At 43.8% G+C, this 15,548-nt stretch overlaps 1 protein-coding gene across 3 annotated transcripts in view; it reads right to left on the reverse strand.

The window, feature by feature from the left end:
- The window catches only part of RGPD4 (RANBP2 like and GRIP domain containing 4), a 51,445-nt gene extending 46,216 nt beyond the window's left edge, over nt 1–5,229 (reverse strand). Inside the window, exons 1-2 of one of the 3 annotated variants that reach the window (XM_019931305.3) lie at nt 5,072–5,229; nt 263–330 (exon numbers count right to left, since the gene is read on the reverse strand). In XM_019931305.3, the coding sequence (XP_019786864.1) occupies nt 263–330; nt 5,072–5,143 (140 nt within the window). In that variant the 5' untranslated portion in view covers nt 5,144–5,229. Of the gene's footprint in view, nt 1–262; nt 331–4,551; nt 4,576–5,071 lie in introns of those variants that run through there. The other 2 variants (XM_073790924.1, XM_019931306.3) reach the window with 2 other exon arrangements.
- Between the last annotated feature and the right edge of the window lie 10,319 nt (nt 5,230–15,548).

The following is a 15,548-nucleotide window of genomic DNA, read 5'->3' on the forward strand; positions in this document are numbered from 1 at the left end:
TTTAGCGAAAATTTAATGCCAAACGATTTCTTGCCCTGGGTGTAAATAAGCAGCAGACATGCAGAAAGTATCATTCTAGACTCAACCTGCAGATGGAATCCAGACTAGTTCTTATCACCAATCTGAGTGATGAATCCCTTATTTCCAGGACATACTTAGGAAGAACTGCTAAAAAAACGTGTATTTATCCATGTCAAAGAAGAACATGAAGTTAAAGCACCGGTTTTAGAAAATTAAGGCATGTTTACAGTTTGGTACTTACTTTTTAGCAAGATCATATTCTTTAGCTTCGTAATACAGCTTTGCAAAATAGAATCCTTTCATTGACTTCTAAAAAAAATTGAGAACTCTTTTATTTATCATATTTTGAATTCTGCATATTTTTCACAAGAGCTAAAATCTGTCCTAGCAAGGTTAATATTAATATATTTGATTTTTGTTCACTTAAAAGATTAAAAAAAAAACTGCCTGTAGAAATGCACATGTTCTAAAAGTCCTGAGTCCATGTTTTCTAATTTTCATGAAACAAAAAAATTAATTTAAGAACATCAAGACAAGATGACATCAGAAATTAAGAATTTATATCAGCAAGAAACCTTAGAAACCGTGTGGTGCCCCTCTCACTTTACAGATAAGTAAACAGACAGAAGCCCACTTTTCTAGGGGAGGAGAGGTATACGACAGACTTCACTTCTCCTGCCGTGTGTATGCCTTTACGGGGAGAGTACCAAAGTACTTCAGACCCATTAAGGCACTGGGGATTCCCTGGTCCAGTTACTGACCGCTCCACAGATCATTATTCTACACTCAAGGAGCTAAAGAGGCAGAAATAAAAATTGAACTCTTCTGGTAATAATCCAAGTCCACACCCTGGCTCTTTTATTTCTATAAGCTCCAAGGTCCAGCCTGCTGAGACACACCAGATGATGTTACACACATGTGACAGAAGTACACAGCCATCAAGCATCTTATTTTTGAAAGCTATATAAGGACACAAAAACAAAAATCAACATATACTAAGTGAAAAAGCAGCCTACAAAGCAATGTTTTCTTTTATTGATTTTATTCCTAAATATACAGGTGTTAGATTTGTTTGCTGTGCCTGCTATTCACCAGGCGCCATTCTGGGCACTGGGGAATGGGCAGGAAATTAAGTCTCTGTCTTCATGCACAAAGGCTGCAGTTCAGGAAGCGTGACAAGCACAGAGGCAGGAGAGAGTGCTATTTTACAGTATTTCACCAATTATGTACAGTGCCCTGCATCTTCACAAGGCTACAATCAGATTCAGCCCATGAAGCACAGGCACCCTAACGCTGTGCCTGTCCAACTGGCAAAGCCCCAGGAGTCGGTCCTAAGTCCTCTTCCCTCTCAGAGCATCTCATCTGGGATACATAATCCATCTCACCCATGACTACGCTGACTCTCAAATGTGTATCTCTGGCTCTCAGCTCTCCTGAGCTCTACACTTATGTGTAAAATATTAAGACCCGTCAGTTCTACCTTCTGTGTTACCTCAATCCATCCATTTTTCTGCATCTCTACTGCTACTACCGAAGTACAAGCCTGCTATGATCTCTCTCTGCGACTATCAAAACGACTAATTCCTTCCTGTTTCCCTCCCAAAATTAATTCGCCAAAACATAAGACAAACCACACTGTGCCTTTCTTTAAAATTTAAAATCCTTTTACGGCTTTCATTACATTTTGAAGATACCCATATTTCTCACCAAAGACTAGCATGACGTGGCACCTGCCCAGCTCTACAACTTTACTTCATCTGCCCCTTGCATACTATGGTCTAGCCTGTGACTAAAACCAGAATGCATCTCTCCAACTGGGGCAGCCGTGGGGAGTCTCACTGCTTAATTTAAACAAAGGCAACTGTAGGTATTGATGTGATGTGATTTCTGCCCAGTACATTCAATGTCAGGGTAAAGAAATTCAATGAAGGTAGTAAATAAACGGCAGAGTAACTATGAGTCTCTTAAGGTAGTCAGATGCCTTATCATCTAATTAGAGATTTACGAATTAACGACCAAGATTCTCACTAACCTAGTCAAACAACAGCTAAGGGGCAATGACTTGAAAGGATCGACTGACAAGGAGGACCATGTTAAGCACGACTCACGTCTGGCACATAAACAGATATGAAAAGTAGAGTGAGTGGAAAGCCCTCAGTGCCACTCATCTCCCTCCCCTCTACACCTTGGGGAGGCAGAGCTGGGTCCAGTACACCTGCCAAAAGCATAACACAAGTATATCCATCACATTAAAAGTGCAAAAGAAATAAACCACAAGATCATCTCAAATGCCACCAAAAGAAAAAAGCATGTGACAATATCCAACACCCGGGCTTCCCTGGTGGCACAGTGGATAAGAATCCACCTGCCAACGCAGGGGACACAGGTTTGAGCCCTGGTCCGGGAAGATCCCACATGCCGCAGAGCAAATAGGCCCGTGCGCCACAACTGCTGAGCCTGCGCTCTAGAGCCCGCGAGCCACAACTACTGAGCCCGCGTGCCTAGAGCCCGCGCTCCGCAACAAGAGAAGCCACCGCAATGAGAAGCCCACATACCGCAACAAAGAGTAGCCCCCGCTCGCTGCAACTACAGAAAGCCCGCACGCAACAACGAAGACCCAATGCAGCCAAAAATAAATAAATTAATTTTTTTTAAAAAAAGGAATACATCGTAGGAAATTAAACCAACCAAAAAAATAGAGCAATTATTATTTACTCTAGGAAAAATAAAACTACACAATAAAGGTGACTTGAATGCAAAAATACTTACCTTACCGTAATTATATAAACACTAGATATTCACTTAACTAAAATTTACAAGAACAGAACTGAAAAAAGGAGGGGAAAAGTAAATACATCTGTGGACCGGTCTGGAGGAGAGGTGAAAGCCAGCAGAAAGTGTCTAAAATGAGGAAAAGGAGATAAAGAAATAAAAGTACAGTCGACCCTTGAACAAAGCAAGGGTTAGGGGCACTGACCCTCTACCCAGTTCAAGATCCACATATGCATACAGTTGGCCCTCTGTGTACACACTCGGTTCCTCCATACCCAGGCTTCCACATCCTAAGATTCAACCAACTGGGGATCGCATAGTACTCTAGCACATATTTATTGAAAATAAGCCCACATTTAAGTGGACCTGTGCTGTTCAAACCCGTGTTGTTCAAGGGTCAACTGTACATATGTATGTTATTCAGAAGTATGAAACGCAGACGTTAAGGGTAGAACACACACCTAAGAGCTGTCAAGTTGCCTTTAAGGAGCAGGAAATCAGGGGTGTGGAATAAAAAGCCAACTAGACAGAAAACTAGGAAAACTAAATAGAAGCCATCTGGAAAAAAAACTGAAGAAACGTTAAGTGACATTTTCAACAAGAACAAAAACAGATGTAAAGGAGTAGAAAATGGCAGAACAAAAGATGAGGTGAACAAATGAAAGCACACTGGAAGCCTGGGAAGATGGGAGACTATGGACCCATCACAGCACCTAGAACTTGGGACATCCTAGAAAGCCTGGTCTGTTCACACATGGCCAGTCTCTGCCAAACTGGGTACCAAGTAGATACCAATCTCTTCCTACTCTTCACAGCTGCTGTCTCTGCTCACTCCACCATCTCCCTCCCAACCTGTCCACAGCACCCTGTTTTGTCATTTCACTGAGACCCAAGTTTACAGAATTACTGTCACATGTTCCAAAGTTACGCACTTGCTAGTCAATATTCCACTGAAGGCCCCAGGTTCTAAAATCAATGATTTCTCCTTGTCTGAAGAAAAACATCTGCTCAAAACACTCTTTATAAATGTAAAAGAGGTGAGAGTAATAACCAACCCATAAAGTTTTGTCCCCACCCTTATTCATTTGACAGAAAAGTTCCTTAGTTCAGAGAACATTCTAACTCCTGTCTAGACAGTGGTTCTTACTCTTTTGAGACCCAGGGTCCCCACTTAGAATTTCATAAAAGCTCTCAACCTGCTTTAGAAAATAAAGGTACACCGTTTTCAGGGGTACAGAAACGTTCAGTGAGGTTCCGGCTCAGGCTCTGGTCCCACATTTGCATTCATGAGTACGCCAGCAGTTGGGAATTACAGTCTGTGTGTGAGCACCTGGTCCCCTCCTCCGGAGGGATGGGCTGTCCGCCACTCCACTGGTCCTAAGAGAAACTAAGCCACACCCACTGCCAATCCTGCCGAGCCACCTGGGTCCCCAGGACAAGTAGCTTTCATCTCTCCAGGTCTCAACATCCACAGGGTCGTCGGCAGTAACACCACACACACCTAGAACGTGGCTAAAGACACAATTACGGTGCCATTATATTCCTGACTGTCGCTCAGTTTTCGGTTTTCAACTTCCTCGTGCATCTTTATTCGCTTAGGCCCCTGCCCAGAACACCTTGAACGACCGTCCCTCTAACAGCCACATCCGAGGGCTCACCAAACGCGCCGAGCACTGCCCTCAACGTTTAACAAAGACCCTCCTAAAGCTCCTGTCAGTACCCTAACGCCGCCCTACTGCTGAAGTAAGCTACACTGACCTCAAACCCCACAGCGTGTGCGGGGCAGAGCTGCATTCGACCCCGGACAGCGACCAGGGATCCGACCAGCGACTGGCGGATCCACGGTGCACCCAGCTCGCTATCTGCCTCCAAGGAGGTAAAGTACCCCGAGAGGCGTCGCCGGAAGGCCACAAAATCTGCCCCGGACACAAGGCCCGGGAGGAAATTCAGACCCCACCAGGGCTCCGCTGAAAAACAAAATGCCGGTAAAAGCAGCTGTGAGGAGCGGCGGGGTGTGAGGGGCGGCAGGGCGGCCGGGCCTCGGCGCGGAGCCCGGGCCGTGGGCGCAGCGGGGCCGCCTCCCTGGCCGCCCGGGCGCCGGGGACGAAGAGGAGAGGAAGTGGAGGAGAAAAAAAAGAAGGAGAAGGAAGAGAAAGCGCCAACGCCGCCGCCCGCCCCGCCGCCTCCCCGCCCCCCGGCCGCCGGCCGCGCCTCAGCGCGAACCATGGCGCCGCCGCCCACGGGCCCGCCTGGAGGCCGCGCGCCCCGGCCCGCTCACCTCCCGGAGAGACGGGGCGGAGCCCTGCACCGAGGCGATATACCGCTCCACGTCGGCCTTGTTGCGCCTCATAGCGCCGCCGACCAGGGTTCGCGCGCGGGACGCCAGCGCCTAGGCCGCAGCGGCTGCGGTCTCGGGAGCGCGGCGCCCAAAGGTCCGTGACGCAGCGCCGTCGCCGGCGAGAGCCCGACGCGCCTGCGAGTGTGCGTGCGTGCGTGTCGCGTCAGCCCTGTGCGCCGCGCAGGCCCGTGGGCGCCGGCGCGCGGAGGTGACTGCGCTTGCGCGACGCGGAAATGAGACGCTCGCGGGCTGTGTGACGCGGCAGAAAGTGCATAGCGACTACGTGGGCCGCGAGAAGCAACGTCCGTGAATAGCCCGCCCCACAGGCGCTGGAGGCGGACGGGGTGTACCCGGTGCTGACGTCACTCTTCGGCGCCAGTCGTGTGCGTCAAAGCGCTCGTTTTTGGAATTTGAATTTTTAGGTCTTAGCTTAAAACAAGTTTCATAAAATGTTTTCAGTAGGTTTTAGGATTAAAAAGATCACATCCGTGTATACAGGGAGTTTAGAATTTATGGTTATGGATAATTTTGATCCTTTTTTTAATAGACTTAAAACAGTTTTATCCAACACATGGAACTAACCTGGCCTCTTACAGCCTATCCTTTTTGATTTTTCGATTTTTCCAAATTTTCCACAATGAGCAATTATTGCCTTTATAAAGAGGGAAAATAAAACAGAACATTCTGGTTCTGTTTTATTTCAATCGTATTGGATGTGAATAAGGGTGGCTGGTTTGGAAGAGCCCACCTTGGGCAGTTGATCTTCCTAGTATTGGGTGGGCCAAAAGTGCCTTCCGTTTTTTAAGTAAAAATAAAAGACACATTTTTCGTTTTCGCCAAGAACTACATTGAACAACGTATTCACCCTTTTGTTCCACTACCTTCTGCCATTTTTCAGGCAACTTCGTAATCCCATCTTACCAAAACTTTTTATCTTTTTGAGCAAAGAACTGTTCCAGGTGCCTTTTACAGTCTTTCAGGGAACTGAATTTTTTTCCATTAAGAGAATTTTCTAAAGACCGAAATCAATGGAAATCCCTAGGCGCAATGTCTGGTGAATATGGTAGATGAATCAGAACTTCCCAGCCAAGCTGTAACAGTTTTTTTTATTTTGCCTGGTCATCAGAGAAACACGCAGTCTTGCGTTATCCTGATGGAAGATTATGTGTTTTCTGTTGACTAATCCGGACGCTTTTCGGCGAGTGCTGTTTTCAGTTGGTCTACTTGGGAGCAGTACTTGTTGGAATTAATTGTTTGGTTTTCCGGAAGAAGCTCATAATAGAGGACTCCCTTCCAATCCCACTATAGACACAACACCACCTTCTTTGAATGAAAACTGGCCTTTGGTGTGGTTGGTCATGGTTCATTTTGCTTGCCCCACAATCTCTTCCGTTCCACATTGTTGTACATATCCACTTTTCATCGCCCATCGCAATCGGTTTTAAAAATGGAACCTTTTTATTTATGTTTCAGTAGAGAATCACGTGTGAAAATATGGTCAAGGTTTTTTTCGCTTAACTTACGTGGAACCCAAACATCAAAGCGATTCACATAACCAAGCTGGTGCAAACGATTTTCAACGCTTGATTTGGATATTTTGAGTATGTCGGCTATCTCCCGCGTGGTATAACATTGATTGTTCTTAATTATTGTTTCGATTTGATCGCCATCAACTTCAACTGGTCTACCTGACCGTGGAGCATCGTTCAACGAGAGATCTCCAGCACGAAACTTCACAAACCACTTCTGACACGTTTGATCAGTCACAGCACCTTGTCCATACACTGCACAAATCCTTTTTTGCAATTCGGTTGTGTGTGTGTGTGTGTGTGTGTTTTCTGGTTGTGTTTTTACCTTTCTTGAAATAATAGAGCATAATATGCCGAAAATGCTTTTTTCCTTCCATCTTCAATATTAAAATGGCTACACAAAAATTAACCAATTTTGATGTCTTTTTTTAAATGCACGCTGATATGACAGCTGTCACATACAGTCTAACAAAATTGTTTCGAATGAAGTTAAAGACCACTAAGTGCTGCTAGAGGCACCTTATGGAAAAAACCAAACTAACCTTTGGCCCACCCAGTAATTGCCCCAGGTCCCAGCTAATGATAGCTTATCAAGGGAGTGGTGAGGGGCCTGCCCCTCTACTGGTTTCCCTGGTAACTAATGAGCCCACCTGAAGTCAATTCCCCTATAACTGGTAATCTCTCTTTCCCCGAGGAAGTGGAGACGCCACCCTGTCCTGCCCTCGGTCCACTGCACACAGTGGGGTGTTGCTCCAGGATCTTGCTTCAGACGTGTAAGCTCCCCCATCCATTAAACTATCGATGTCTCTGTTGCTGACTCCGGGCTCTTCTGTCTTGAAGCTGGGCAAGCACAGGGCTTGTAGGCCTGCGGGGTGCAGCCCAGCAGCTTCACATGTATTGACTCGTTTGATGCTTCCAACAACTTCGTGAAGGTAATGTTGTTTGTTATTATGCTCAAGTCGACAGATAAGGAAATCGAAGGAGTGGACAGGAAAGCAACTTTGCCAAGCACACCTGGTAAAATTACTACCTTTAATCTGTTTTACGAGAATATATTGAAAAGGAGTAAGCCAAAGAAAAAACCTTGAGGCACTCAAGAGGCTTTTCTTAAATACATTTATTAAGCTTTGAAACTTCAGTTTTCACCAAATGGGAGGATGAGTCTGTCCTGCTGGGCTTTAAAAATAGACATTCTTCTCCAGGAAGATGTCCATCCTAGCCCACATCTTTTCCCAGCATGGACCAGATCCATCCCAACTTGTTCTCACAAGTAATTATCCTTCCCCCAAATCACACAGCTAACTGTAATGTTCTCTCCGAGGACCACCTTACCGGTGGGATGGATTCCACTCTAATGGCTGCATCACTCATGTTGATGCATTACAAATTTAATTCAAATGAGAGTTGAATCCATAGAAATATCACTTATGACGTCTTTCATCAGCCACAGTTTTACCTGATTAATCTGAGTCCTCAACTTCTGAATTAATTGAACTGACAGGCATCCAGCATTGATGCTGATCAAATCAGGAGCTTTTTCATCTCCTCAAGTCCACCTGTCCTCTGCGGCGGCTTATCATCCCTGGCAGACACCTTGTCTTTCATGTAATCACGTGACTCTTTCTTCAGAATCACTCATGCCGTCAGTTCATCCCATCATTTTCTCAGCACTCTTATTTTGTACGATTCCACAGTAATCCTAAACTACTCGTAGGTAGCACTGGGAATGCACGCACATGCGTGTTTGTACGTATGTGTCTCTGGAAATTGAAGTCCCTAAATCAGTGCTGTCTAATATAATGTGACCCAACATGGATTTTAAAATTTTCTAGAAGCCACACTTTAAAAAATAAGAAGGAACAGGAGAAATTCATTTGAATAGCCTTTTATTCAACCCAGTATATTTAAAACATAATTTCAGCATGCAATTAATATGAGCAAATTGTTAATAAACTATCTTACATTCTTTTCTTTGTACCAAGCGTTCAAAATCTGATCTGTGGAAATTGAATCTGCGTTTAGATTTCATAAAATTTAGGGTTGAAAAAATAGATTCATATACCCAAGTTGTCCCGAACATACTTAGAAGTTATCAATAATTGAACTGAATAGCAAGTTTTAAATTTTAAATTAATTAATTAAAATTAATTAAAAAATCCAGTTCCTCAGGAGGACCAGCTACATTTCAAGTGTTCAGTTGCCATGTGTGTCTGGTGTGTTGGATGGCAAAGCTCTCATAGTTCTATTGACGTTGAACTTAGAAAGGAAAGAGTTGTGTTGGAAAATAGATACTACTTGTAGCAGTCAGTGTGGCTGACAGAAAACCCAAAAACTACAGCGTCCCAGAAGCTAAGACACAGAGCTTTAAGGAGAGAATAATCAACAGTGTAAAATGCTGCAAAAAGATCAGGAATGATGACTGAGGAAAACTCTTTAGACTTGTTTCCTATAAGTTGATTTTTGAAAGAAATGGTGCAGGCAAAAAGCAGCCTGCAAACGGTTGAGGGATTAGGTGGTGAAGAAATGAACGCACCTAAGTGATGATTACTGTCTTTTTATTAGGGAAAACTGACGTTGGTATTCTTTGGTAGATAATCACATAGAACAGTTGCCCATTGTGGGGTGTATAGTTTCATGAATTTTAAGGCATGCATAGATTCATGTAATGACTACCACGGTCGGGATACAGAACAACTCCATCATTCCCCAAACTGACTCACACGGCTGCTTTAGAATCACACCCTCCCAGCACTGATCACTCCCCACACTATAGTTTTGTCTTCTCAAGAATGTCTTATGGATGGAATCATACTGTGTGTTTTCATACTGGCTTTGTTCACTCAGCATAATGCCTTTGAAATTCATCCAAGTTTTTGCATCCTCAATAGTTCATTGTTTTTCATTGCTGAGTAACATTCCACAGGTGAGCGGACCACAGGGTTATCCATTGCCCAGTTGTAGGGCATGTGGGTTGTTGCCAGTTTCTGGTGGTCGTGCAGAGAGCTGCTGTAAACATTTTTTTATCAGTTTTTTCTTCAATGAACACAAGTTTTCATTTCTCTAGGGCAAGGGTTTGCAAACTATGGCCGTTGTGTGGACTGGCTGCCTGTTTTTTTTTTTTAATAAATTAATTTAGTTGTTTTTGGCTGCGTTGGGTCTTCGTTGCTGCGTTCTGGCTTTCTCTCATTGCGGTGAGCAGGGGCTACTCTTCGTTGCGGTGCGCGGGCTTCTTATTGTGGTGGCTTCTCTTGTTGTGGAGCACGGGCTCTAGGCGCGCGGGCTTCAGTGGTTGTGGCACGCAGGCTCAGTAGTTGTGGCTCGTGGGCTCTAGAGCGGAGACTCAGTAGTTGTGGCGCACGGGCTTAGTTGCTCCGCGGCATGTGGGATCTTCCCGGATCAGGGCTCGAACCCATGTCCCCTGCATTGGCAGGCAGATTCTTAACCACTGCGCCACCAGGGAAGTCCCTGGCTGCCTGTTTTTGCAAATAAAATTTTTCTGCAACACGACCATGCCCATTCGTTTATGTGGTGTCTTATGGCTGTTTTGTGCTGTGAGAGTTGAGTAGTTAGTTGTGACTGAGACCTATGTCCTACAAGCCTAAAATATTTACTCTCTGGCCCTTTAAGGAAAACTTTGCTTATAAGTCCTCTAAAGAAAGACTCAGGCCTCCAAGCCAGAGTCTCGCCCAAGCCTCTCACCTCCTTCGTGCCACCTCCTTGCCTTTCCGGCATCCACCTCTCCCACGCCCTCTTCTCTGTGTGCCTCAGTCTCCTGCCGGAAGAAATGGGTTGAGCCCCAAGGAGGCTGAGGAGGGATGGGGGAGGGCCTGGGGTGGGTTCTGCCCACTGCCCCAAGCCATAGGGGCTCTAGCCAGGGCCTAGGAGAGGAGGGCGCTGGCTCGGGGCGGGGGGGTGGGTAGCTGCCCCCGTTACTGCTGCTGCTGTCTTGCTGTAGCCACCTGCCCCGTCCCCTCCCTCTTTCCCACTGCTGTCCATGGTGAGGAGGGAGGTGCGGTCCCCAGTCCCTACCCCGCGGGGCTGTGTTACTTGGTTTTTAAACGACTAGTTGGGATAAAATCCTCAAGAAATAAAACTTCCAGTGGATTAAAAAAGAAAAAGACTGAGGAGTGGACTGTCAGGTCCTCTAGCGGGTGTTCTGTACAGCTTTACGAGAGGCTGCCAAGCTGACAGAGTGGCCGCCTCAGTGCTGCGTTCCCGTCAGAAGTACAGCGCCCTTGTCAGCACTTGGTATTGCCAGGATTTTGTAATTTAAGCCATTCTAAAAAGCGTGTAGCAGAATTTGTCATGGTTCTGTTCTAGCCCCTCACAGGTAATATTGCTGGACATTTTTTCATAGGCATATTTGCCAGCCATGTATCTTGTTTGGTAAACTCTGTGTTTTACTTGTTGCCCATATTTTAATCCGGTTGTTTGTTGTGATGAGATAAAATCTACATTTTAAGGCAGAACAAGAAAATTTAAACATCAAGTTCTCTGTCTGTGTCCCCTGGGCTTACCCCTCCCTCCCTAATGAGCAGTGCACATCTGCATTACACGTTAACCAGACCTCCTCAAAGATGGGAGTGGCTGCTCGAAGGTAAAGAGCTTTCCTTTCTCCTTTCTTCTGAGCTTGCAATGTGACTTCTTGAAAGAATCGCGCTCTTTCCCAGCTCTGCAGGGGGTCATGGTGACTTGCACCTGGGCTTTGTGAACTTTATGCAAAATAAGTAAGTCATTTTGATTTACGATCCTTTGTCTTGAAAACTGTTTAGGACTGTGCCTTCGACATCTAACAGGTAGAACAGTTCTCAGATCTTCCGAGAGTCGGCTTCCCAGGTTATAATCCTCAGTTTGGCTCGAAAAAAATTCCTTTTTTTCCTTCTTACCTTGATTGTTAATTGAATTTTCATCAACAGTTGTCTCACTGTTGAGTTTTGAGCGGACTTGAGGTATTCTGACTGCAAGTCCTCTGTCAGACATGTAACTGGGAAACATTTTCTCCTAGTCTGTAGTTTATTTCATTCTCTCAACAGTGTCTTCCACAAGGCAGACATCTTTTGATTTTGATAAAGTGCAGCTTATCAATTCTTTGTTTTCTGAATCATGCTTTTGCTGCCACATCTAAGGACTTAGGACCCCTGGTCATGAAGGTTTTCTTCTGTCTTACGCTTTATATTTAGATGTAGGACCCACTTTCAGTTAATTTTTTCACTAAGTGGAAGGTTTTTGTCCAGAGCCTTTGTGCCTATGGATGTCTAATTGCTATAGCAGTATCCTTTTCCATTAAATTGCTATGGCCCCTCTATAGAAATCAAATGACCATGTTAGCGTCTGTGTCTGGACTCTCCCTTTTGTTTCACTGATTTATGCATCGAACTTTTTACAGATACCTCACTGTCTCGATTGCTGCAGCTTTATATATGCCTTAAAATCAAGTAGTGTGATTCTTCCAACTTGACACTTCTTTGTCAGAATTGTTATGTTCTAGTTCCTTTGCCTTTCCACATCCATTCTACAATCACATTTTCTGTATCTATAAAATATTCTGCAGGAACTTGATTGTAGACGTGTTTAATCTGTAGATTAGGGCAGAGAGCATCACCACCTCTACCATGTCTTCCAGTCCACTGCATGGACCAGTTATTCAAGGTCTTCAGTTTCATCAGTGTTTTGTGGTTTTAAGTATACACATCCTGACACGTTTTGTTAGGTTATAGCTATTTCATTTTTCATAGAGCTGATGTAAATGTTACTTTTTAGATATCAGCTTACAATTGTACATTGCTCATATAGAGAAATACAACTAATTTTTGTCTGTTGACCTTGTATCCTGTGACATTGTTAAAACTCACCTATTAATTCAAGGAGTTTTTAAACATTTTTTTTGTAGGTTACTTGGGATTTTACACATAGACAATCATGCTATCCAATCTGTATGCCTTTTATTTCTTTCTCTCGCCTTACAGCATGGTCTAGGAATTTTAGCAGAAGTTTGAATGAGACAGGTGAGCGAGGACATTTTTCCTTGTTTCCAGTCTTAAGGAGAAAGACTTTCACCAATAAGTACAATGTTAGCTATAGGTTTTTTGTAGACGCCTTTATCAAGTTAAGGAGATTTCCTTTTATTCCTGGTTTGCTGACAGTCTTTATCATGAATGGACATTGAAATATGTCGAATGCTTTGTCTGTATTAGTTGATACGATCATGTAATGTTTTAAGTTGTTAATATGATTACATTGGATTTTAGAATGTTAGGCCTGCCTTGAATTCCCAGGATATACCCCACACGGTGGTGTCGTGTTTTGCTTGTTTCTTTTTTTTTTAAAGATAGAGAGGGACTTCCCTGGTGGCGCAGTGGTTAAGAATCTGCCTGCCAATGCAGGGGATGCAGGTTTGGTCCCTGGTCTGGGAGAATTCCACATGCCGCGGAGCAACTAAGCCTATGCGCCACAACTACTGAGCCTGCGTTCTAGAGCCTGTGTGCCCCAACTACTGAGCCCGCGTGCCACAACTACTGAAGCCTGTGCGCCTAGAGCCCGTGCTCCACAACAAGAGAAGCCACTGCAGTGAGAAGCCCGCGCACTGCAACGAAGAGTAGCCCCAGCTCGCTGCAACTAGAGAAAGCCCGCGTGCAGCAACGAAGACCCAACGCAGCCAAAAGTAAATTAATTAATTAAAAAAAAAAAGGTAGAGAGAGAGAGAGAGAACATTTTATTCTTTCCATAATGAGCAGCAGCAGTCAATTAAGCTTCACATTCTGGGTCGGACTTTTAAGTATGATTTGTTTTTCATAATGTATTTTATTTTTAAAAAAGGAAGCACAGGGGCTTCCCTGGTGGCGCAGTGGTTGAGAGTCCGCCTGCCGAGGCAGGGGACACGGGTTCGTGCCCCGGTCCGGGAAGATCCCACATGCCACGGAGCGGCTGGGCCCGTGAGCGGCCGCTGAGCCTGCGCGTCCGGAGGCTGTGCTCCGCAACGGGAGAGGACGCAACCAACAGCGAGAGGCCCGCGTACCGCAAAAAAAATAAATAAATAAAAAGGAAGCACAGGTGTATTTTGAGAGAGAAGTAAAATACAGAAAATGCAAAATTTGTTTTGACAATTGGTATACCATATTTTGAAACAGTATAATTATTTAAAAATACAGCATAGCCAACAGCCTATAAAATTTCTTTTGGCATTTCATTTGGTAAAGTAGGAAACCTTTCTTAAATAAAAGTTAGCTATCAACACAGTCCATAAGTTAGATTGTATGTTTTTGGGTTTTTTTAAATATTTTATTTTATATTGGAGTGTAGTTGATTAACAATGTTGAGCCAGCTTCCGGTGTACAGCTAAGTGATTCAATTATACATATACATGTATCTATTCTTTTTCAAATTCTCTTCCCATTTAGGTTATTACAGAATATTGAGCAGTATTTCCTGTGCTATACAGTCGGTCCTTGTTGGTTATCTATTTTATAATTTTTTATTTTTTGATATTGCTTTTTTAAAGTTATTTATTTTATATTTTAGCTGCATTGGGTCTTTGTTGCTGAGTGTGGTCTTTCTCTAGTTGCGGTGAGTGGGGGCTACTTTTCGTTGCGGTGCGTGGTCTTCTCATTGCGGTGGCTTCTCGTTGCGGAGCACGGGCTCTAGGCGTGCGGACTTCAGTAGTTGTGGCGCACGGGCTCAGTAGTTGTGGCTTGCGGGCTCTAGAGCACAGGCTCAGTAGTTGTGGCGCACGGGCTTCGTTGCTCCGTGGCTTGTTTCTTTATCGTGGTAAAATACACAGAACATCAAATTTACCATTTTAACGATTTTTTTAGTGTATAATTCAATGGCATTAAATACATTCACAGTGTTGTACAGCCATCACCACTATCCATCTCCTAAAGTTTTTTAATCATTCCAAACAGAAATGCTGTACCCATTAACCAGTAACTCCCCATCCCCTGGTACCCTCTACTCTATGTCTCTAATGAATTTGCCTATTCTAGGAACCCCATAGAATGGGAATCATACATTATTTGTCCTTTTGTGCCTGGCTTATTTGACTTAGCCTTATGTTTTCAAGTTTCATCTATGGTACAGCATTTTTCAGAATTTCATGACTTTACATGGATGAGTTTGTATTAACCTTTTATATACTACTCAATTCAATTTGCTAATTTTTCTTGAGGATTTTGCATTTAAGTTCACGAGGGATATGGACATTTTCTAATTTCCCTTGACTTTCTCTCTTTGATCCATCGATTATTTAGAAGTCTGGTGTTTAACCTCCAAGTGTTTAGAGATTCTCTTGTTATGTTGGTCTTATCGACTCCTGGTCTACTTGCAGTAAGATCAGAGGACTAACTTTACATGATTTTAGTTACTATTTTTAAATGGATAAGGTTTGTTTTATGACCCAAGATATAGTCTACCTTGGTGAATCTACCATGTGCACTTTAAAAGGATGTGTATTCTGCTGTTGATGGGTGGAGTGTTCCACAAATGTCTATTAGATCCACTGGGTTGATGGTCCTGTTCGGTCTGTGTCACTATTGATTTTCTGTCTCCTAATTATGTCAGTTACTGAGGGAGGAGTATTGAAGTCTTCAGCTATAATTTTGGATTTGTCTATTCCTCCCTTTAGTTCTGTCAGTTTTTGCTTCATGAATTTTGAAGCTCTGGTGTTAGATGCAAACACATTTAGGATAGTTGTGCCTTCTTGGTGAATTGACCCTTTATTATTGTGTGATGTCCTTCTTTATCCCCGATGATCTTCTTTGCTCTGAAATCTACTTTGTCTGATACTAATATGGCCACTCTAGCTCTTTTGGTTAAAGTTTCTATATTTCTTTTTCATCCCTTTACTTTTGATGTATGTATGTCATTATAAAATGACAAGAAAAGCTAAAGCT

The sequence above is a fragment of the Tursiops truncatus genome, chromosome 14 (assembly GCF_011762595.2).
Source record: "Tursiops truncatus isolate mTurTru1 chromosome 14, mTurTru1.mat.Y, whole genome shotgun sequence".
NCBI lineage: Eukaryota > Metazoa > Chordata > Mammalia > Artiodactyla > Delphinidae > Tursiops > Tursiops truncatus.